The sequence below is a fragment of the Corylus avellana genome, chromosome 3, assembly GCF_965113065.1.
Source record: "Corylus avellana chromosome 3, dhCorAvel1.hap1.2, whole genome shotgun sequence".
NCBI lineage: Eukaryota > Viridiplantae > Streptophyta > Magnoliopsida > Fagales > Betulaceae > Corylus > Corylus avellana.
The window spans coordinates 25,562,281-25,586,321 of NC_142492.1; the positions used below are offsets into that span (position 1 = coordinate 25,562,281).

Below are 24,041 nucleotides of genomic sequence, written 5' to 3' on the forward strand. Positions count from 1 at the left end.
AGACAGTGGAGGGACACGTGGCGGGTAATGGAGGGTGCAGGTGCAGGGGGGAACTGGTAGTGGTGGTGGTGGGCCAGTTTGTCTTGAAACTAGGTTTTGAGGGGTGTGAGGTACACGCTTTGTCCTCTAGTTTTAATTTTCTTTTGTTTTCTTTTGGGTTGGCATCCGTTTCTTTTGAATCATGATGGATTATAAAATAGAAGTCTTTTGTTATACGGAAATGTTTTTATATTCGGTTGTATTTACAAGATAAATGGCATTTGAATTTATGTTGTTTTGTACTTTTTTTTTGTATGATAATGTGACATTAAAGACTCGATATTATTATTTTATTTTATTCCCAAATTAAATACGTTGCTTTATTTCATATTGAAAAGTAATTAATAATAAGAGGTGTTAAACTTTTTTTATTTTTAGGCTTTAATTCAAATTTACTTTTAAAAACAAAAAAAAAAATCTCTATCAAATCGGTCTTTGGGTTTTCAAAAGTAATCAAATAGGATTATGATTAGATTATCAAATAACAAAATTTAGGTTGTTTTTAGGCATCAAAACACTTAAAAAATGTCACATAATAAAAATGTGAGAGCCATGGTGATATTCTAAGGGTTTTGAAAATGAGAGTCCCTGCTATTAGGTCCATCCTTAAAACTCCATTTTTATAACATTCAATAAGAATTTGACACCTCACTAAGACTAAAACAACATATTACATTTTCTTTTAACCCATTAACCCATGAACCACTCTACTCCCTCCAACCAAATGCCGCCGCTGGAATTCATGGTGTGAGTCTTGGCCAAAGACCCAACTGTGGGTCACGGCTAGACTCACGCTGGGTCTGCAGCCCCACGCCATGGATCCCAGCGGTGCCTCCATTTTCCGGCAGCAACGTTTGGCTGAAGGGGTGGGGTGATTTATGAGTTAGAAGGTAATATAATCTGGTGTTTTCGTCTTAGTGTATTTTTGTGTTTTTAAGTGAGATATCGAATTTTTATTTAATGCTGTAAAAATGAGGTTTTAAAGATGGACCTCATACAAGATTTTCTCTTTGAGAGTTATAATTTTATCCTAAGTGGTGCAATTGAATCACAGGGTTAGTTGAAGAGAGTTATAATTTTGATGAAACATTTATAATTGAAAGAAAGCTAATTTATGTTCCTACGAGAGTTATGTTGAAAGAGATTTCTCTCTCTCGTCCCCCATAAATTTCTTTGTCCCTCTCCTGTTAAGAGTTATATAATATTACACCCTTATATATATATATATATATATATATATATATACCTTCCCCAAAAAAACTGCCGCATGCAAGGTGTGACGTAAGTGCCAAATGGCAAAACATTGGTATCGTCAGGATTAATGGATAACGTACAACTGATGAGGTAAGGAGGGTGACCGTTGTTGTAGTCTTGTATGAATGAGATGAATGAGAATATGAGATGACAGCAGCAAAATACACACAAATCTTCCTTGTTAATCCCTCCCATCTATGTTTGATAAGTCTAGGGGTGGCAAAATGGGTACTCATACATGACCCGATTACGACCCGCGGGTACCCGTTACACGATTAGCCTATACTCAGACACGACCCGTTTAGCTAAACGGGTAATCGGGTTTGACACGATTATGACACGAAAATAACCGGGTAACCCGACACGACCCGTTTTACCCGTTTAAAATAACCGGGTCTAAACGGGTAGACACGACCCGACACGACCCGATTACCCTAAACTATAGAATTTTTTTTTTAAAAAAATAAAAATTCAAATTGTAATAATAATACTAATACATCAATATAGTCAATGCAAAAAATTGAATTCTAAGAGATTAAAGGCTTTAATAAAGGATAAGAAAAAAAAAAAATTTGGAAAGTGACCGTAATTGACAAATTGTACTCCAAAATAAATTACTAAACTCATAATTTCACTTAAACTTAAAAGTTAAAAGTTAAAACAAGTAAGTTCATTTATTAAAATAGTCCACTTATAATTTAGTCCCACATGTAACAAAAGTGTTAAAAAATTAATTTGAACAAAGATACAAATTCTTAGACATTTTTTTTAGCATCCAATCATGGGCCAAGACTCAATATTTTTGAATTCCATGAGAGCCATAGAAGACCAAGACCCTTATTTAATTGTGCAAATACATTTATCAAAATGTGTAATATAATAGAATAGTTATAATTTAAGTGATTTTCATTTTAGCAACGACAAGTGAGAGACCGAGTGAGAGGGAGTCAGGGAGAGGGCTGAGAGTTACGTTACAGAATAGTGAGAATTGAGAAATGAGAATACAGGGAGTCAGGGAGTAGGGACTGATTTTTTAATTTTTTTGTTCAAAAATCAAAATGGTAAACAGGTAAAGAGTAAAATCAGTAAATGAGTAAATGAGTAATCACCAACTAATCAGTAAAGTGGCTGTGAGCTGTGACTGTGAGTAAAAAAAATTGTCTGACTCTGACTCTTCTCAGTCCTCACGCGAAACGGCGAAAAAAATCAGACAAAAAAGTTGAAAAAACCGGATCTGGCGCCCGGCGAGTCCAGGAAAAAAAAAAAAAAAAAAAAAAAGCCGGGTCTGGCGGGTCGACCCGCTAGACCCGCCAGACACGAAATTTTCGGGTCTTAATCGGGTAGACTCGATTACGACCCGAACCCGATTAGCCCAAACCCAATACCTATTTTTTCGTGTCGGGTTCGCGGGTCGTGTCAAAATTACCGGCCCTACTCCCATGTCCCAACCTAATAAGTTCTGGATTGGATATCTGTATCTTGCTGAATTCAACCTATTTTATGTGGAAACACAGACCGATATGCCAACGAGCCTTCAAATCGGACTTTTGTACAATATATTTGAAATCATCGTAATTTAAAATTCAAAATCTTATTAATTTCAATATAAATATATGAGTAATGCTATATATATATATATATATATATATATATATGTTTCACAAATATTTATAATCAAAATTGATGTGATAAGGTTTAGTAATTATTATTATTATTATTTTTAAACAAGGACTACTAGATTTTGCTACGTCAACTTTGTAAGATATTTGTGTAGTATATATCATTACTCTAAATATATCATATCCATCATTTAAGTTTATTACTTTTATTTAATATGAGATTTTCGGGTGACAAATGAAACTTCAATAAGGGAACCTTTACTTGATAAAAATAATAAAAAGAAGAAGAAGAGTTGAACCGTTACTACAAAGGCCACATGGCCAAATGCCTTTCTTTGGCTTTACCAAAGACCACTTTTTTTTTTTTTTTTTTTTTTTTTTTTTTTAAAGATTAGCTATAATTATTTTACTTAAATGTGACCATAATAGTATTTAATTCGTTTGATTAAACTATAGCTTAAGCCAACTCCACCAGAACAACAATAAGAACCAAATGGGTTACACTAATCAAGCATAGAAATTCTCATTGCGAGATTCGAACATATACTTTAGTGTATACCTAACTACTTTGGGAGTTTCGTTAGGCTATTGAACTCAAAGATCAGTTCTTATTATCAAGTGTCATGCTTTATCACTAAGAGACGATTCACAATAATTTGATTTTTATTTTTATTTAGGATAAATAATCCAATCTCATAAAGAAAGTGGAGCAAGACCCAACCCCTAAATATGAAAAATATACAAGAAAAACAAGAGCTTATTTTATATAAATACTTTGGGAATATTTAAGTAAGACCTTATCTTAAGAACTTGGGAAAAATATTTTAGAGGTCCCTGAGGTGATACCTTTTATCAAATCGCTTTGTAAGATTAAATTTGATCAATTTACTCTTCAAGGTTAGAACTGTTATAAAATAAACCATTCCTTCCACCTTCTGTTAAATTGCTAATGATGCTGCTATAATATACTCAATCAAAAGGCAACACATAGAAAAAAAATCAAAAGGCAACACATATTCTCATAAATAAAAAATAATAAAAAGAAAAAAAGAAAAAAAAATGATATATATATAAAATTAGGACATGGTCAGTCAACCCATTCCCAAATTTGAGAAAAGTTGCCAAGCCTCCTTTTTTGGCCGAATAGGAGCCGACTAATTGGCTACTGGTTCACCGTCTACTTAATTGATCGTGTTGGAAGAGTCAGAATCCAAACAATGGGTTTTCTATTCATGACAGCGGTTTACATAGCAATTGGGATACCTATCACCAACATTAGGAACATCACACAGGTGCAGGTTCCATGGTCCTCTATGGCCTTATCTTCTCAAAACACTAACCCTTACCGTGCCCGCTATCCTTTTCACAGCAAGATTTAGATGGATTTTTTTGGGCTTCACATAGGCAGAAAGATGATGGTTATCCCAAAGCAGTAGGAATGACTGCCCTTATATCTCTATATTCATTCAGAGAAACAGTTCCAACAAGGACACAGAAAGGCAACAAACTGTAACTATCATTCTACAGATAAATGATAAAAAGAAAAGAAAAAAGAAACATATAAACTAATAATATATATATACCAAGAAATAAATATCTACTGTTCTCAATAAACGGTCCTGCATCGCTCTGTCCTCTATGCCCAACTATTCACCTTTTCCCTAAACAAAGCACAACTGTAAGTTTTGGACTGTATTTTCTTGGACGTAGCAACTTTTTGTTCTACTGTTCATGGAATAATGACAAACCAACTATGCTTTTTTCCACCTTTTTTTCTTTTGGGTACACCAAACGAAAGAACAACCAGAATACGTGCTACAAGAACAAAACAGAAAGACCAGGACATACAAAGAAACAAAACTCGAAATATACAAATTTATGCCCCTGAAAAAGAAAGGAAGCTACTTTAAAAAAAAAAAAAAAACTTAGTAGCGACAAAAACTTCTTTGATAGATGAAACTGCAAAATTTCTGATGTTGAATCCATTTTTCATAAATAGTAAGCTCCATGAGTTACAAACTAAGAAAAATTGCTGCATCAATGGCAAATAACTGTTTTATGGCCGATTCTAGTTGTAAAAGTCCAAGGAAACAACATTATAGAACACTCGAGGATGGTAATTTATCCTAGGAAATTCATAATAACCAAATGGAGCACCAAATTGCAGAGAACAAAATCTGCAAAAGCACGCTCTGGCGGCAAATCCTGCAAGTTGAAGGAACATGTAACAAGCGGTAAGAATGAATTATTATCAGGATCACTATGGTGTACACTGATTTGTTTTGCATTTCTTGTGGGTTGCAAAACAGGAAAGGCGAAGGGGAGGGGGGTAAGGACAAAAGAAAAAAAAAAACTGTATGCCTACCTATGGTTCCAGCAAAAGTACGAATTACCAAAGCACACTAAATTTAAATTCATTTACCAAGTTCTACAAAAATTTTATTTCCTCCACCCTTTGAGCAACAATCAAAGCATGTGAAGAAAAATGTAAAGACGGAAGAAATCTTACCTTGAATTCCTTGTTTTCTTTGTTCACTTGGATGCGAAGACAAACTGCATTCAAGGAAACCAATCAGCCTTGGAATCATTTTCTTTAGGGGAAAAAAATTACTCCGATAAAGGGTGTGAAAACTTCCTGCTGCTCAGTGAGGCCTCTTTTAGTAAGACTGAAATGTGTCCATAACTAACGTGAAGAGAGTCAAATTTCTAAACACCTGCTATTTTGCATTTTGCACTGAAACAGTTGTTCTCTATGTTTATTTTTGGACCGCATTGCTCCATTGGCTGAACTTCAGTCTTTGGTATCTCTACTTGTGCTTCTCCGGTTCTCCCCCCTCATCTCCCTCTTCTACCCCCAAACTGTCCTAATTTAAATATGATCCTTATTAACTTGCAAACTCTAAGAACATATTAATTAATTTCTTACACCCCTTACAATAATATGAGTATTTATTATTAGATCCGTATTGTTATGGTTTTTAAAAATTAATTAGCCTAGTTCATTGAGATAATTAACAAATTCTGATATAGATTGATACTGATGCTTCATTTCCCTCACACAGCTGTTCAAGTCATGGGACCTATAGTTTATGAGATTACTTTACAGCAAGACTTCTCTTTCCGTTGAAGACTCGATTTTTAAGCAGGATGTTGGGCTTGGCATTGTTTTTCCAATTGAGAACTTCATACCCAGGTTTTCATGCAATCTTTTCCACAAACCAAGCGAATTATAAGGACCAATTCTAGAATTGTCAAATCAGCATATCTCCACGTGTATTTCTATTACTATCTATTAGCAAATTATACAGATTGAATGTCATGAAGTACAAATGAGCAAAAAAGAGGAGCAGGTCTAAGAAGTATGATGGAAATCTGCCATTAACACTAATTCACCTTATTTAGACTTATTTGGGGGCATGGCAGTTCCAAATGAAGCTAAGTCATGGCTCAGCAGGGAGATCCAACTACCCCCAATAGCAAGAAATTTTTTCCCCTCTTTTTACTTGATCCACTCCTCACAAAAAAAAAAGAAAAAGAAGTAAATATCCTGCTTACCAGCAAGGACTGCCGTCCCAGTGCAAGAAAGTACACCAGAGAGAAACGCGTTGAATGGGAACGATCCAACAATAGCCATGTAAACTACCTGTTTATCAGCAACTAAACATGTCAGAACTCAGAACTGGACCATGTAAATTTAGAAAAAAGTTAAAATCTTCTTTATCCTATCATTCACTCCTGCATAAAGTATAAAGAGTAAATGAGGAATGAAGAACCATCTCTAATTTGCTAAATTGCTAGTTGAGATTGATCTTCTAGCACTAAAACCTTCCTAAATCAAGATCAGATTTAGAAGCAGACTCTTTCTGTTAGAATTTGAATGTGAAAGAAAAAGGGAAAAAATGAGGTCATATTCCACAAGAGCCATAAAGATAAGAAATAAAGCTATGAATGAAGAGATTGCAGATCAACAATAGACTAGCAAGGAAATCAAAAAGAAAATGTTCTACGGCAACCACAAAATGTAATTAAGAGTATGACCTCTAGTAAGCAACAAATTTTGTTCAGGGACCATACTAAAACCAATCTGAAAATGAGAATGGACGAACTTTAAAGGGAAGAAAACGAAAGAAAGGAAGGAAACACGGAAAAGAGCAAAGAAGACTGTCTACTAATCTAATGTTAAATTTGATCAACTGCTGGGCACGAACAAAGAAAGTATTGTACACACTCCAAAATTTTGAAAAAGGTTCACCAGAAGATGACACAAACGCCAAACCTCAGAAAGAAGAATCAGAACAAAGAAAGTATAGGGACCCAAACAAGTCATGTGTCCTGAATAATTTTAGAAGCGACATAAAACGACAGCAATACACAAGATTATTCAAAACTACTCTGAATTGTACGCAATGGCTTCTCTATTTCATGTATTGATGTTCTCTATAATCATGCAGAAAAATAAACGATCAATTGGAATTCTAATCAAGAAATTAGTTCAGAAAAAAGGCAATGCACACTAACCATTCCTAATCAAATACGTTTCTCAAGCAAAAACGAATCGAAATGACAAAAAACAACAATGCTAAAAATTACTGCTTCACGTTACCAATTCTCTCGGCAACCAAAAAGCGAGCGTTGAATTGGATACAATCATACGGAACTGGCATTGTTCAAACACATGCGTTTCACCGACCTCAGATAAAGTAAAATTTACAATTGATCCAGAAAGTACAAAAGAAATGAAAACAAAATTATTAGGCCAAAATTTGTCAATTTTCTATACATTTCCTCGTCAACCAAACAGATATAGCCCAAAATCAATCATTTGCAACGACTAATTCATTGACCTAAGAGATCTACAAAACAATTCCATACATAAACATATTAAGTCATAGATTACCTGGATCAAAGCAGTGAAGATAGCAAAAACCACATAGAGATCGATGATCTGCAGAAGAATACGATTCGCGTTAAGATCTTAACTTTCATAGAGAGAAATTGCCAGCGAGAGAGAGAGAGAGAGAGAGAGAGAGAGAGAGAGAGGGACTTTGAGATTGGTGGGAGTGGCTGCATAGGCAGAGCGGAGAGATTGGATAAGAGCTTGAGCGTCCTTGCTCGTCGACTTCGCCATCGCAACCCTTCTTCTCGGTGTGCGTCTGTGAGTCTGACCACAAGAGAGATTCAAGTTGGGTGGTAGCAAAACCCTCTTCAGTCTACTTTGGTGAGTCGTTTCACAGGTCGTCGTGTTAGTGTTAGAGGTGATATCGTCATTTACGGGCTCTTATGGGCCTTTTCTTTTTTCCCAATGCGATAAAGGAGAAGGGGTCTGATGGGCCTTGCTTAGTTGCCCAAAGATCGGCCCTAAGAAGTTCTTTCTTTTTTCTTTTTCTTTTTTTTAATTTTTTAATTTTTTTTTTTTATTACAAAAAATTTGTCTCGAGAGTTTTTTGTCGTAAAGAGTGTTGTGACTTGTGAGTCACTCGAAAGTCGAAACAATAGATTATAGAAGGCCATTGCTTGACCCACGCAGATATAGCTTCGCTGCTCTCCGAAATGGCGTCGTTTTTGTCCTTCCCTGCCCTTCCCTCACTTCCCTACTCTCCCACCAGAGCTTCCTTTCGTACCCGCTCCACCTCGCTTTTTCAGAACCGGTCAGTTCGCCCTCACTCACACTCACATATTTTCTAATTTTTTTTTATAAAATAATTTGATTGGATTATGATTTGCTAATTTTCTTGCAGTGATCAAGCTCTATTGCATGTGATTGCCTATATATTTTTTTAACTGTTTTCGTTTGTTTCTTTTTAGTTTTTTGAATATTAGTTTAATTGATGGAAATTTTGAGCTAGAAATTGAATGTAGTAATTTTGAGAATCACAGATTCATAAACAATTATGTTTTCTTTTCTACGAATTTAGAATTGCTTTGAAGCTTTTGAATTTGATGAAATTGTTGATTTTCTATTGATTTCTGAAGTAGTACTAATCATATGGCTAGAGTCATTATTTCCATGAATGAATGAATGCCATTCTCTCACAATTAATCCTAAATTTGAGCTTATTATAGCCAAGAAAAGGTCTGTGATTAGTGAAACTTTAGAAGAAAAAAAATATTTGCTCTTTCTTGGTTCCAATTCAGCACTATTCCTCGGATACCATGTTAAAGTACCAAAAATTTAAATTGATAGAAAATAATGAATTTAATTATCCAATTAATATTTTAACAAAGAAATTGGTCGATCTTCAATTGTTTGGAGGTGGAAAGTTGAGCTAATGAACACATATCATAAATTAATAGGACTTAGTGGAAAGTTGTGTGTTATATCTTGTGCAGGTTTGGTGTGAGATGCAGTTATGCGGAAGCAACTGTAAGGGATGACTATAAACCTGATACAATAGATGTTGTAGCTGATATCAAGACTGAAAGGGTATGTGGGACTTAGCTCAGTCGTTTATTCGGTTGAAATTGATCAGAAAAATACTTGGTTTGTTTTTGGCTACTTATTAGCAGACTTCTCACTAACGTGCTTTCCTTAATAGATTGTAGTCTTAGGAGGCAGTGGTTTTGTGGGTTCTGCTATATGCAAGGCAGCGGTATCAAAGGGCATAGAGGTCATAAGTCTAAGCAGGTAGAAGGGAAAAATGTCTTTATCCAATTTGGTTTCTATGATTTTGCTTTGCTTTGCTTTCTTTCCTCTTTCTGTTTAACTGTTCTCATCATCTGGAATTGTAAGACACTCTAATCAAAGAAATTTTTGGCTTTGGTTGACCTCTTTTGCCCTAGTTTGCATTCTTGGTATTTTAAAGTTTTCACAATTTTACAGGTCGGGCCGTCCTACTTACCCAAATTCATGGGTAGATCAGGTAAATTGGATAGCAGGTACATGAAATTCTTTATGCCCCCTTGAATGGGTTGTAATGTTGCAACTTAAACCAGTTTTTGATGCAATAAATCAACTATCACTTTAGGAATTTATATCAGTACTTGTACAAGAGTGTTTTTTTTTTTTTTTTTTTTTTTTTTTTTTCTGCCCTTGCGAATAGATTCATCTACTAAGAAGCAAATGGTAGTTATGGATTTCAAGATAACAGTGAAAAATGAATTAATAATGTCAAAATAATACCAATTTATTCATGTCTGATAATGAGAAATTTGATGCCAAAAAAAGTTTTGATATATATGGCCTTTATTTGTGGGTTCTATGAGTCAATAATTTTTTGAAATGCTTACTGTGTTTTAAATGAACTTTTTCTTTCAAGTAATGAGAGAAGGGAATTTTAACAATTGTGTATATCAATGCAACACACACGTGCGCGCACACACATATATATGTATGTATTGTTTGTGTATATATATAGCCAAACATATGTTATTACTTGCTTGAATTTGTTGTGCAAATTTCCCTATTCCTTCTTTCATACACTTTTGTTGCAGGTTTTTTTTTCCCTAGTTAATCATTTTAAGATTACAACATTAAAGAATTTATTACAGAATTAGAATCATGTTCCTCTGACCTTAGTCTTACTCTCCGCAATTGTATACTTATTTTTCCACAGATGCGGATTGTTAAAATAATCTTCATGATATGCAGGAGATGTTTTCTATGTAAACTGGGATGAAGTACTGGTTGGGGCTACTGCAGTGGTTTCAACCCTTGGAGGTTTTGGTAGTGAGGAACAGATGCAAAGGATTAATGGCGAGGCTAATGTTGTGTCTGTGAATGCTGCAAAGGATTATGGTAAGGAAATGTCTATCTGGCTAAGAACTGTTAATTCTTTTGGCTGTGAATGCTGCAAAGGATTAGTGGGTGTTGTTTCCATTATTTATATCAATTTACATGATATCTGGCTCAGAACTGTTAAATAACAGGACCCCAAAACAGGACAGGTTGGAGTTGGATAGCAGATTTATATTAAGAGTTTTCTGGTCTTTGATGTCTAGGCAATCGCTTGGAGCATAATAGATTACAGAAGTAGTGGAAATCTACTGCCGCTAATTGTTTAATGGAAGAAAGTTTAATTTATACCCTCACTATAATTTCTCTGATATTTCTCAATAAAAAGGAAGCATCTTGTTATTTGACAGGATCATGATTGGGGTGATATCAACTCTTATGTTTTCTCCATTTTTACTGGCAGGTATTCCCAAGTTTGTCTTAATCTCAGTGCATGATTACAATTTACCATCATTTTTACTTTCATCTGGATACTTCACTGGAAAGAGGAAAGCAGAGTCTGAGGTCCTTTCCAAATATCCCAACTCCGGTAATCTATAACATGCCTTTCACTTTTTCCCAAAACATTTAAAAAATATCCATCATTTGTAGCAGTTTATATTTGGCTTGTTAGGGTTTTTGGTGCAGAAGCAAGGAAAGTAAGTACCAAACTAGAAACTTGTTAGGTGAATCTTTCTGATTGATTGGCAGGCACAATCATCTTTGATCCGTCCCTTTAGTATGACCAACAACTCTCAAATTAATAGGATCAACATGTTCAGTCAGAAGGTTGAGTTTGCTAGATGTTGCTAATCAACAAAGTTGCCTATTGATTTATTTAGTTTGACAGTGTCAACTAATGGTAATAGTTCAAAAGTTTCTTAAGATGGAGATCAGATACGTATTTACCAAACCCAGCCCCCTCCTTTTCCTCTCAACCTCTCCAAAAATAATTAAAAAAATTCCATTCTCACTGTTTCACATTATTCTTGTATGTTAACTTCAGGTGTTGTGTTAAGACCGGGCTTCATATATGGGAAAAGGAGGGTGGATGGTTACGAGATTCCTCTGGATTTGATAGGGGAACCAGCGGAGAGAATTCTGCGTGCTGCTGAAAGCTTTACCAAGCCTTTGAGTTCTCTTCCAGCATCTGATCTGCTCTTGGCTCCACCTGTTAGTGTTGATGATGTTGCACTTGCAGTTATCAATGCAATCTCAGATGATGACTTCTTTGGCATTTTCACAATCGACCAAATCAAGGAAGCTGCAGAAAAAGTGAGGGTGTGATACAGCTTTTCTAACGTAGAGTCAAAGGTGGTATAATACAGGCACGGTTTTGAGTATGATGTTACTCCTGGTTTAGCTACCCCATGCATGGGAATGATATACATGGAAGTGTTGTGTAAAGACCCCATATTTCTTATACAAACTGTCTTTAACATTTTAAGATGAATGTACAATTTTGGATTAAAAAAAAAAATTGCACAAAGAAGCCTCCCTCGTACTGAAGGGTGGCCGGACAACCACTCCTATGGTTGGCCAACCACTCCCTTAGGGAGCTAAGGGAGTGGTCGGTCACCCCTATAGAACTCTTGGAAGTGGTCACAACCACCCTCATCTCCGATCTAGTGCAATATAACTTGCACTAGATTTGGTGCAGACTAGATCAGTCTATTATAAACTAGAGCAAGTGCTCATGACCTCCCTCTCGTGTGGAAGAGGACTTGTGCAATTTTTTTTTTTTTTATTGGCTGATATGGCAGTGCCATGTCGCATTGTCATGTACATCTTTGTACCACAACTCCTAATACACTTGTGGTCTGTTTTCGCTGAAGATCAACTTGCCAAAGTGTTCACCAAATCACATTTACTATAGATTTGTATGTTAATTATTTTATATTTGACCGGCCTGTTTAACTATAAATTGGCCGCACAATGTACAACTTATACTCAAATAAAAATTATTCTTTTTATATTATATGTTTATCTCACTTTTACACAATTTTTTTTTTTTTTGACATGTCCGCACAAGAGGAGGAGGGGGATTCGAACTAGTGACCTCCGCTTCAATAAGCGTGGTCCAAGCCGATTGAACTACCTCTTATGGACTCACTTTTACACAATTGAGATAATGTGGTAGTGTCCATGAACGTTTTAATTTTGTTTTTCCTTTTTTAATAAAAATTGATGTAATAATAATTTAAAAATTGTATGAATACTCAATTTTGTTTATGGGTTTTTAAAGCAATGAAATATCAAAAGGACGAAAAAAAAAAAAAAACCCAAAGATTTTTAAAAAGCAGTTGACGAAGTCCTATGCGTGACACTGGTCCATATATCATGGAAGCCGTGGGCAGTAGGCACCACTAGGCACGGAATTCCCGCCTATTTTCCAGCATTTTCCTTTCGGAACTTTCTCAAATGAAAAAAAAAAATATAATAATAATAAAGAAAAGAAAATCACGATTAATCATCAATCACCTCCACCTCCACGACGTCCTTGTCCTCTGTGTTGACCTTTAATCAAACGCCGGTTACCCTGTACATGTCAAATTAATTTAAAGAAGCATCACCATTCTTCTTCTTCGTCTAAAGCTTCATCAATTGCTGGATCCATTAATTTGGTGGGGTTGCTGGTAGTTAAGAAAACCCCATCAAAATAGGAGGAAGAAGAACGATACACAAGTAAAGTAGATCTCAGATCTTTCAAACCCTCATCCCTTCAGGTACGCGGACATATATTATATATATATATACACAAAAGTGCAAAGTTAAGAGTTGCTGTTTGGTGATTCCATGCAGAGAGGAAAAAAGGGTGGGTCTATGTCGTTTTTCCAGTCTTATTATAGATCTGGATATTCTAACAAAAACAAAAGTGATATAACAATCTAGACGTTTTCGCTGTTGACATGAGCAACCAGAAACGGGTTGAGTTAGACGATGATCAAATCGCCGAGCTGCGTGAAATCTTCCGTTCCTTTGATCGGAACAATGACGGGAGCCTCACGCAGCTCGAACTAGGATCGCTCTTACGATCACTTGGTTTGAAACCAAGCCCGGAGCAGCTCGAGACGTTGACCCAAAAGGCCGATAAGAACAGCAACGGTTTGGTCGAGTTTTCGGAGTTCGTGGCGCTTGTGGCGCCGGAGCTTCTTCCGGCGAAGTCTCCTTATACGGAGGAGCAGCTAAGGCAGCTGTTTGGGATATTTGATAGAGATGGAAATGGGTTTATCACGGCGGCCGAGTTGGCGCACTCTATGGCGAAGTTGGGGCACGCGCTTACGGCGGACGAACTGACGGGGATGATAAAGGAGGCGGATACGGACGGAGATGGAAGAATTAATTTTCACGAATTCTCTCAGGCGATAACCTCCGCTGCATTTGATAATTCATGGGCTTGAATTAATGAAACACTGGGATTTGTTTTTGGTATGCCTTTAATTTCTTTGATCTCTTATATATGTATATTTATGATCATTTTGTGTTCACTTTGGAGTCTTTCTATTCAAATTTCAAACAAAGATGTAGTTGTGTAAATCAATGAGGATCTTGAAAAAATCAATGTTGTAGTAATCAAATAGAGATATTATTTTAAGATATCGATCATGTAGGGGACTATATATGAAGGAGCTTTGCATCTCTATTTGAATTCAAATAATTTTATTTCTAATTTTTGGGGTGTTTCGATCATAGGCATAGTTGTAACTTGGCAAGATCCTGCTTGCATGTGCTTTGTTCCAAATTTTCATTTGTGTTACTGCTGATGCTTTCTATTTCTTCAAAAATAAAAATAAAATCTTGGGACATGAACTTAGGCAGTACTATATAAGTTAGGAGTAATTCTAGAAGTTTTTCTTGTGTCTCTCTTGAATTCCTCCAAGAATGATGTGGCTATTAAAATCACCATTTGATCAAAATCTAATAATGATCATTCACAAGCTCAATGGTGAATTTAATAGCCACATCATTCTTAGAGAAACACAATAGGGACTTGTAGCATTATTCGTAAATTAATACTATAGTTAACGATTTTGTTGGTACAGTTTACCGCACATCGATGAGCGCCTACAAAATAGACAACTTGAGTAAAGACACTTGCCGGGTGTGTTGGCGTGAAATGCTTTGGATGCTTAAGTCTATAAAATGGCCTAAGGAGAAAGACCAAAAGAGAGTTTTTAGAGAAAGAGGGTAATGCAAAACAATGAGTAAATTGTCTTACCTGCTACAGTTTGCATAACGTACCTCCCTACCACGTGGCACCCTTTCATTGGGACTACTAAATATCCCGCTAAGGCCTCGTGGTGCTATCCTCTAGCGTTCATAGGATGTATAGCCACGAGGGAGCAACAAATATTTCTTTTCAGGCAGTTGTCACCTTTGTCCTCTAGACACCGTTATGGTGATGCCACAGGAGCAGACATTTGAACCTTGTTTGTTAAACAACGAAGCCTTTTTCACGGTACTGTTGACATTAAATTTTTTTTTTAAAAAATAATAATAATTAGTATAAAAAAGTAAAATTTTTTGTTTTGTAATAATTTTTTTTATTTAAATAGTAATAAAAAGTAAATAATGTGATATAAAAAGAGAATGATGTGATATAAAAAGTTTGAATGTTTTGATAATTTTTTTGAAAAAATGAGATGAATAGTGTGGTGGTCTTTCAATGACAAGCAAGCTTGAGTGACTCTCTGAGCATTAGTGGCCCTAGGCCTCATTGATTCTAGGATTTGTCTCTTCGGCTGACAGGCCTTAATCCAATGAGCCTTGGATCCGAGGGTCCACCAGATTCTATACTAAGATCTGTGCTAGGCTAAGTATATGTATGTCAAGCTCATTCATATACCATATCAATCATTCTAAGAGCTCGTGTTTCATTCATTGTTTGTAAAACAGCAGTTTGCAGCATTTCAAAAATCTAAAGATTGCAATTTTAGAACTCTTACCTCTGCATAAGTTAGAATGTTAGATTGTTTTTTTTTTTTTAATGATTTTCAAAGATCAAAATTACTATCGTCAAGCACAGTTCACTGTGAAACAAATTCTGCAGCAAATTTATTCAGTACTTCGTTTCTTGCAGGTTAGATAAATTTCCATGCCAGCAGATTGGCGAACAATTCCAACATCCCCACATAGCTACAATTTTGTGATTATGCAGGGGGTGATTAGTTTCTTTCATGAACCATATTCTGCCTAACAATCTTCAATCTCCCCCATTTCTTGGAAAAAGAAAAATCTTAGATATGTAAGCCTTTTGTTTTGATTAGTTGATTAGTTTCATAGCCTTTGGTTTTTGACATATTGCCCGTTTTCCAATATCCGTGTCGGAATTTCTTCTTTTTGTTGAATCAAACATACTGGATAAGTGATAATTAGGACTGAGGTGATCAAATGGTCTTACTATGTATATAAAACACAATGGTCGGAACATTTATCTAGTGATAATTGATTACATGAATGTCAATGTATCTTCTTTTTAAAAAATTGTCTTTGAAGAACAATGGTTGGAACATTTAGGGTTCATTTGGAATTACGATTTCAAAATGCATAATTTGAAAATGTGATTTTTAAAAACTCAATTAGGTATTTGATAGAATTGTAGTTTGATCTTTAAAATAATGTGTTTTTTTTTAAAAGTGTATTGCATTCAATTTGAAAACAAATATTTTCATGTTTTCAAATTACAATTTTTAAAAAAAACGCATTCCCAAAACAGTATCCAAATGCAAATCTAGTGCCATTCTTGGGTACCCTAAGTCCCTAATTGCATGAAGTTATCATCAAAGTCCAAGTAATCTCATTCTTCTCTGGTATTTTCTCAAACATCTTATATGCTAAAATTTAAATCCTGTCACAAACATATTAATCAATTCACACCCATTGTTTAAACATTCTACATTCAAAGCTTTGAAGATAGAGCTGCTCGATTAACTCGTTCTCTTCAATGTTTAAAACAAAAAATTGTGACCAATAGTATGTCTAAATGACAAGGATGGTCCAATCTGATATGCCAAATTTACAAAACAGGGGATGACTAATGGAGAACGAAGAATAGCACCATACCTTCTCAAGCTGAAAGTGAATTCATTGGTTGAATGAGAAAATAGAGTTCAAACAAAAGAAATGATGTAATAAGGCAAGTTATCATAAATCAAAGGAACTGATCTCATTTATCTCACATAAATATCAAACATCTTTGTGCTATTAAATATATATGAGAACATAATTGCCCCATATTAATTAATTTGCATTTAAAACAGAGTTGATTGACTTGATTCTTCAGATTGAATTGATGACCAAGTTTGATTTGAATCCTCTTCAGCATCCCTTATGGGGCTCTCTATTGATGATAAGAAAGGTTTGGAAGGCATTTGTAAACTTTCATCTTCTCCTTCAAGCATTTTTACGACTTTGTTCATTGAAGGGCGATCACTAGGCTTCATTTGTATACACCATAACGCAACCATAATCATCTTCTTAACTATTTTCTTTTCCTCCTCTGCAACATCTTCCATTTTTATGTCATTTCCGTCATGTAATTGGTCATAAACCCAAGAGGGGAAGTAAAATTGGCTTGAATGGTCTGCAAATGTACTAAAATTCTTTCTTCTACCCGCCATTTCCATCAATAACATTCCGAAACTATAAACATTAGCTTTGTATGAGATGCCTCCAATGTTTTTGTAGAACAACTCAGGAGCCATGTATCCTAATGTCCCTCTTGCAGCAGTCAAAGAGACAATACTATCATCTACTGGATACAACTTTGCCAAGCCAAAGTCAGAAACCTTGGGAGCAAAATTCTCAGCAAGAAGAATGTTGTGAGGCTTGATGTCAAAGTGTAAAATCTGCATGGTACATCCTTGATGTAGATATTCAATTCCACGAGCCACTCCTAGAGCTATATTATACATTTTGTCATAGCTTAGGAAGGTACTTACTTCTGGGGAAAATATGTATTTATTCAGGGAGCCATTAGGCATGAACTCATATACTAGAGCTCGCTTTGATCCTTCAACACAAAAACCAATGAGTTGCACTATATTAACATGATGAATCCTTCCAATAGTTGCAACTTCATTGGTAAACTCTTGTCCATTAGCTTTGGACTTACCCAACATCTTTATAGCTACAAGTCGGCCACTTCGAAGTGTTCCTTTAAATACAGTGCCATAACCTCCTTCGCCTAATTTGTCCTTGAAATTTTTGGTCATCTTCTTAATTTCCAAGTAAGAGTACCTTATTGGCACGAGGTTATTGTGGCTTTGCAAAAATTCTTCAACAACATCATACATTGATAAATGTCTTCTACGCCATTTATATATCAAAAATGCAATCACACAGGGAGTCCACAATACTTTTGTTGCGAGGTATAGTCCTATGAAAGAATATTGTCAAAATAAATTATAAGAAAACAAACATGTAGATATATGGCATACTGTCAGCATTTTACTTATTACAGCTCAACCCACTACCGTTCTAAATCCTAGTAATTAAGCACACTATTTGTTTTCTTTTTCATGTGAATAATATTTTCATCTTGCCTGCATTTCAAAATATTTCATGCTTCATAGTTGAATGAATTATCTACTAATAAAAAAGGTAAAAAATAAAAAGAAGATCAAATGAGAGATATAAGGTTCTTACCGCCATAGGTTATCATGATTATCAGTAGTTTCAGCAAAGGATGCAAAGGATCTGCAAAAAAATATGAAAAATATAAATTACTTAATTAATGAAGAAAGCGACTTAAATAATATGAAAAGTTTAAGGTTTAATAAAATTCCACAAACAACTTTCCCTTGGCCATGCTTAAGAATAAATATAGATAACTGTATAAAAGTCTAGACTTTACATGTTTGGGATTTAAATTGGCTTGAGCTCGATTCCATTCCTTCCCAATGTGTGATTGAGATGAATAATTTGCCAATTGAGGCTTGACAATGAGGTTTTAGTTAGGTTATAATAGAATTTGTTTTTTTGAGAGAAGGTTATATAGTAGAATTGATGAGCAGCAAAGTATAAAAGACTGACCAGTTGTTATCCAGGAAATAATGGGGGCAAGGAAAGGAAAAGTTTAAATCAAGAGAGAAAGCTAATTTCTTAAGAAATTTGATATTTTTTCCTTTCATTTTCCTCATTGTTTCTGATACCTAAACAAAGCCTAAAAGTTTGAGATCAACCATTGCCTAAGCACATGGTCACTCCTCTGTTTGTCTCATCATCTGCCACAACTCATTCTTCTACAATGCGTCACTCTATATTATCTTTCAAACAATTTTCTGAGATAGAAACCTTACCAATGGATGCCTCTTCTTCTGGGTAAATCCCCCATAATTTTTCTTCTGCGTTGGCAAAGAAGAATAACATCAGAGCATTTGAAAACTTGGAATAAAAAATCTGCATTTTTATTTTAGTTGGAAATATAGTTACAATGTATAACTAATTATCTTTTTCTTGTAAATGCCATTAATATTCATCTTGTTTGCACATTGAAACTATTTTCACGCTTCACAATTTAAGAAATGATCTGCTAAATGAAAACAAAAGAGAGATACAGTATCTTACTGATGATCCGCGGTAACAGTATGTTGCTAAGAACTTCAATAACTATAAAAAAAAAAAAAAAAAAGATAAATTTTATTATGTAATTGAAAAGGTAAATTAAATAATTTCAAATATCTCTAGGCTGCATAAACAACTTTTGTCTTGGGCCATGCTTATCAAGAAATATAATCTACCCATTTTATATGGGCTATTATTCTTCTTCCCAATATAAAATTTGGGTGTTACATTAATTACTCCTCTACTTGTGTCATCATCAAGCACAACTCATCCAGTTCTATGTCATTGAGCCATTTTGTATTATCCTTCAAACAACTTTTTGAGATAGAAAACTCACATTTTCTAAATATCTGGGATAGTTTATATCAAACTGTATTAAACTAATCTATTTATTAGTTAGTTTTACAGTTTTAGATAAACAGCTGGTTAGTTAATATTCATGCACGTGTGCATCACAGCAGTTAGGTTAGTTGCTGATTTGTTAGCTTAATCATCTTGTATATAAACAGGTCAATGTAATCACAATTCATTCATTGAATAAGAGAATTAGTTTTTCTCTTTGTTTTCATTGTTTTCTTGTTATGGTATCAGAGCAGTGAGAGTTCCTGCCTTCCTCTATTTTTTTTTTTTTTTTTTTAATTCCGCCATTAAACTTCCTTCAAAGCTTTTCCTCTGTTTTTCATTTTTTTTTCTTCTTTTCTCTCAAACAATCTCCTGCAATGGGCGATGATATTTTGGTTTCTGCACCATCTGCAGCCCCTCATGAGACTTCTGTAGAAAGTCCATATTTTCTTCACCATGCAGACAGTCCTGGAACTGTTCTTGTTTCTCAACAATTGAATGGTGACAACTTTGTCACATGGAAACGATCAATGGATATGGCGCTGGTGGCCAAGAACAAGTTTGGTTTTGTGGATGGAAGTCTTCCCAAACCATCTGTAGGTGATCCTAACCTACATTCTTGGGTGCGTTGCAATAATATGGTTTTGTCATGGTTACTAAATTCTGTTTCCCGAGAGATTGCAAACAGTGTCCTGTTTCTCAACACTGCATCTGCTGTTTGGAGTGATCTGACTGAGAGATTTAACCACAGCAATGGACCACGAGTATTTGAATTGAAGAGATCATTATCCTCTCTCTAGCAAGGTACAAATTCTGTAAGTACATATTTTACTCGGCTTAAGAGTTTGTGGGATGAACTCTCTAGCTTTCGTCCTCCTTCTACTTGTACTTGTGGTGGTTTGAAAATTCTTCTTGATTTTCATTCTCAAGAATATATTTTTCAGTTTCTCATGGGATTAAACGATTCTTTTTCCAATGTTCGAGGTCAAATCCTTCTGATTGATCCTCTTCCATCCATTAATAAAATTTTTGCTATGGTTCTTCAAGAAGAAAGACAACGTTTGGTTGCCTTCTCTCGTACCACTCCTTTGTATTCTGAGCCTACTGCTTTGATTTCCAAAGCCATTCCTAAACCTCCATCTCGTTTCTCTAAGCCATATAACCACAGGGAACGCCCCACTTGTACTCATTGTGGTTTTTCTGGCCACACAATTGACAAGTGTTACAAGTTACATGGTTATCCACCGGGTTACAAACCAAGAAGCCAAATTCATTACTCAGCTAGCTCTGCTAATCAAGTTTAAGAAACATCTCATGCAGAACCTATACTGCATATTACTCCAGATCAGTGTCGTCAGTTGCTTGATCTGATCAAACCACAAGAAAATCAGAATCATGATGTGAGTTATGCCAATCATGTAGGTCCTGCTTCATCTACTCAAGATCATTTGTTTTCAAACATGGCAGGTAATATTTCATCTTCATATTGTAGTTCTTTGAACCAACAATATTCTGTTTTTTCACCTGTGCATTCACAAATGCATGTTCAAACTTCTGTTTGGATTGTAGACACAGGGGCTACAGATCATATGGTTAGTTCCATATCATTTTTCACTTCTATTACTGCAAAAGTGTCTAGAAATGTTAAGTTGCCTAATGGTCAGTTTGTTGAAGTCACTCACATAGGGACTGTCAAAATTTCTGACTCTTTCATTCTCACTAATGTCTTGTGTGTTCCATCTTTTTCATTCAACCTCATTTCTGTTAGTAAATTTCTTCACAATGTTCATTGCTGCATTATTTTTCTTTTGGGACATTGTTTCATACATAACTTACTCACTTGGAGGACGATTGGCTTGGGTAAAGAGAAGAGTGGCTTGTTTCATCTATTGCTGCCTACATCAAGGAGACATTCACCTGCTGCCCAGACTTTCATTCCACCTAGAGCTAATGTTTCTGCTTTAAGTCCTTTTAAAAATTCAATTGCTGATGTTTGGCATTTTAGGTTAGGTCACATTTCCAATTCCAGAATCAAACTTTTACATGATTCTATCCCTGCCATACCATGTAATTCTCCTACCATTTGTACTGTTTGTCCCTTAGCTAAGCAACGTAGGCTTTCATTTCCTATTAGTACCTCAAGTTCATGTTCTGTTTTTGAATTGGTCCATTGTGATTTGTGGGGACCTTTTGCTGTTTCATCAATAAATGAAAGTCACTATTTTCTTACCTTAGTTGATGATTTTTTCAGATATACATGGGTTTACTTACTTCATTCTAAATCTCAAACTAGCAATATCATTCAAATCTTTTACAACTTAGTTCTTACTCAATTCAAGGTCAAAATCAAAACAATTCGATCTGACAATGGCACTGAGTTTTCCATGCATGATTTCTTTAACTCTCATGGAATAATCCACCAACTTAGCTGTGTTGAAACTCCACAACAAAATGCTGTTGTGGAACGTAAACATCAGCATTTGCTGAATGTGTCTCGAGCATTGCGTTTTCAAGCTCATTTACCTCTTAAATTTTGGGGTGATTGTGTTTTAACAGCCACTCACATTATCAACAGAATTCCTACTCCAAATCTTTCTAATAAGTCTCCTTATGAGCTTCTGTTTTCCAAAGTTCCATCATATGATCATCTTAGGGTGTTTGGTTGTTTGTGTTTTGTTTCTACCTTACATCGAAATAGAAATAAGTTTGATGCTAGGGCAAAGCCTTGTGTTTTTATTGGATATCCTAATGGCATTAAGGGATATAAACTTTATGATCTTACTTCCAAAACTCAGGTTGTATCTCGAGATGTTCATTTTCATGAGTCTGTTTTTCCTTTTGCTTATCTTCATCACTTCAATTCTGATGGTTCCTTTGTGATTCCACATTCCTTGTCTGATATTCCAACTCCCACTAGTTCAATTCCTGTTTCTGCAGCAGAAAGTCTATCTAGAACTTCTATTTCTCCTGTTTCATCTTCTGCAATTGATCCTTTACCTGATTCCATTGTTTCTTTACCTGAGTCATCCAGTGTTTCAGTTCCTACCTCTATTCCTTCCAGAAAGTCTACTCGGCAGAAATGTAAACCTGGATATTTGCAGCAGTATCATTGTAACTTAGCTACTCAATCTTTCAATTCAATTGATCCTAAGAGTGATATTTCTGTTTCAGGTATTCCTTTTCCACTCAATTCTTTCCTTGATTACAATATGCTTTCTGATTCTTACAAACACTTTAGTTTGGCTGTCTCATCCCAAATTGAACCTCAGTTTTTTCATCAAGCTGCATCTTCTCCTCAATGGCGTGAGGCCATGGCAACTGAAATCAATGCCCTTGAAGCAAATGATACTTGGGAAATTACTGATCTGCCTCCTGATAAGCACTCTATAGGCTGCAAGTGGGTTTATAAAATCAAATATCGAGCCAATGGGGAAGTTGAGAGGTATAAAGCTCGTTTGGTTGCAAAAGGGTATACACAAAGAGAAGGTCTTGATTATAGTGATACATTTTCACCAGTTGCCAAATTAACCACAGTGAGATGTCTTCTAGCTTTAGCAGCAATTCAGAATTGGCATCTTCATCAATTGGATGTCAATAATGCATTTCTGCATGGCTCCCTTGATGAGGAGATTTTTATGAAGTTACCTCCTGGTTTTGGTTTGAAAGATTCATCTAAAGTTTGCAAGCTTAAGAAATCACTTTATGGTCTTAAACAAGCCTCAAGACAATGGTTTTCTAAATTCTCTTCTACTCTTATACAACATGGTTTTACTCAATCCATGTCTGATTACTCCCTTTTTACTCAAGTAAAGAAAACCTCTTTTATTATTCTACTTGTATATGTAGACGATATTGTCATAGCAAGTAATGACAATCTAGCTATAGAAGAGCTTACACAATTTCTCAATTCTGCTTTTAGTTTAAAAGACCTTGGAGAATTGAAGTTTCTCTTAGGGCTTGAAATTGCAAGAAGTGCAAAGGACATTTCCTTATCACAAAGGAAATATGCCTTAGAAGTTTTAGATGATTGTGGAATGCTTGCATGCAAACCCTCTTCTGTTCCTATGGAAGCTAATTTCAAGTTGTCAAGAGAACAAGGTGAATTGATTTCTGATCCAACCACTTACAGAAGACTTGTGGGAAAGCTGGTTTATCTTACAATTACAAGGCCAGATTTATCATATTCTGTGCAACTATTAAGTCAGTTCATGGATTCTCCTCGTCAGCTTCATCTTGATGCTGCACACAAGGTCCTTAGGTACATTAAATCTTCTCCTGGACAGGGCATTTTCTTCTCAGCTTCTTCAGAATTACATTTGAAGGCATTTTGTGATTCTGATTGGGCCGGATGTCCTGATAGTCGCAGATCAGTCACAGGGTTTTGTATTTTTCTAGGAGATTCTCTAATCTCTTGGAAATCCAAGAAGCAACATACGGTCTCAAGACGCTCTGCTGAAGCAGAGTATCGATCCATGGCTGCTGTCACTTGTGAGCTTACTTGGTTACATGCT

At 35.3% G+C, this 24,041-nt stretch overlaps 3 protein-coding genes and 2 pseudogenes across 3 annotated transcripts; 3 read left to right on the top strand and 2 right to left on the bottom strand.

The window, feature by feature from the left end:
* Positions 1-4,866: 4,866 nt before the first annotated feature.
* ATDAD1 (Defender against death (DAD family) protein) lies at positions 4,867-8,127 on the bottom strand. Its single transcript, XM_059588688.2, has 5 exons — positions 7,957-8,127; positions 7,810-7,857; positions 6,468-6,555; positions 5,422-5,465; positions 4,867-5,117 (listed from the first exon to the last, which is right to left on the bottom strand). The coding sequence occupies exons 1-5, from the start codon at positions 8,038-8,040 to the stop codon at positions 5,034-5,036; spliced, it is 348 nt and encodes a 115-aa protein (XP_059444671.1). The 5' UTR covers positions 8,041-8,127; the 3' UTR covers positions 4,867-5,033.
* A 257-nt stretch (positions 8,128-8,384) lies between these two features.
* Positions 8,385-12,076, top strand: LOC132176599 (NAD(P)-binding Rossmann-fold superfamily protein). The gene is made up of 7 exons (XM_059588855.2): positions 8,385-8,560; positions 9,243-9,336; positions 9,449-9,537; positions 9,733-9,788; positions 10,501-10,647; positions 11,048-11,173; positions 11,630-12,076. Exons 1-7 carry the CDS (start codon positions 8,463-8,465, stop codon positions 11,908-11,910), a joined length of 891 nt encoding a protein of 296 aa, XP_059444838.2. The 5' UTR covers positions 8,385-8,462; the 3' UTR covers positions 11,911-12,076.
* A 1,338-nt stretch (positions 12,077-13,414) lies between these two features.
* LOC132174667 (putative calcium-binding protein CML11) lies at positions 13,415-16,037 on the top strand. The gene is made up of 2 exons (XM_059586306.2): positions 13,415-14,052; positions 15,704-16,037. The coding sequence occupies exon 1, from the start codon at positions 13,533-13,535 to the stop codon at positions 14,022-14,024; it is 492 nt and encodes a 163-aa protein (XP_059442289.1). The 5' UTR covers positions 13,415-13,532; the 3' UTR covers positions 14,025-14,052; positions 15,704-16,037.
* Positions 16,038-16,874: 837 nt separating this feature from the next.
* Positions 16,875-17,933, bottom strand: LOC132174107 (rust resistance kinase Lr10 pseudogene; annotated as a pseudogene).
* A 1,974-nt stretch (positions 17,934-19,907) lies between these two features.
* Positions 19,908-21,394, top strand: LOC148586998 (uncharacterized; annotated as a pseudogene).
* Positions 21,395-24,041: the final 2,647 nt, after the last annotated feature.

What these genes read in the sequence shown, in the direction of transcription:
- ATDAD1 (XM_059588688.2), bottom strand. Translation starts at nt 8,040, where the DNA reads ATGGCGAAGTCGACGAGCAAGGACGCTCAAGCTCTTATCCAATCTCTC. An exon ending in TGGGACGGCAGTCCTTGCTG is followed by an intron (nt 5,466 to 6,467) that starts GTAAGCAGGATA and finishes CCTTGAATGCAG; the next exon opens with TTTGTCTTCGCATCCAAGTG. An exon ending in AAGAAAACAAGGAATTCAAG is followed by an intron (nt 5,118 to 5,421) that starts GTAAGATTTCTT and finishes TTCAACTTGCAG; the next exon opens with GATTTGCCGCCAGAGCGTGC.
- LOC132176599 (XM_059588855.2), top strand. Translation starts at nt 8,463, where the DNA reads ATGGCGTCGTTTTTGTCCTTCCCTGCCCTTCCCTCACTTCCCTACTCT. An exon ending in GAGGTCATAAGTCTAAGCAG is followed by an intron (nt 9,538 to 9,732) that starts GTAGAAGGGAAA and finishes ACAATTTTACAG; the next exon opens with GTCGGGCCGTCCTACTTACC. An exon ending in TCAGGTAAATTGGATAGCAG is followed by an intron (nt 9,789 to 10,500) that starts GTACATGAAATT and finishes CATGATATGCAG; the next exon opens with GAGATGTTTTCTATGTAAAC.
- LOC132174667 (XM_059586306.2), top strand. Translation starts at nt 13,533, where the DNA reads ATGAGCAACCAGAAACGGGTTGAGTTAGACGATGATCAAATCGCCGAG.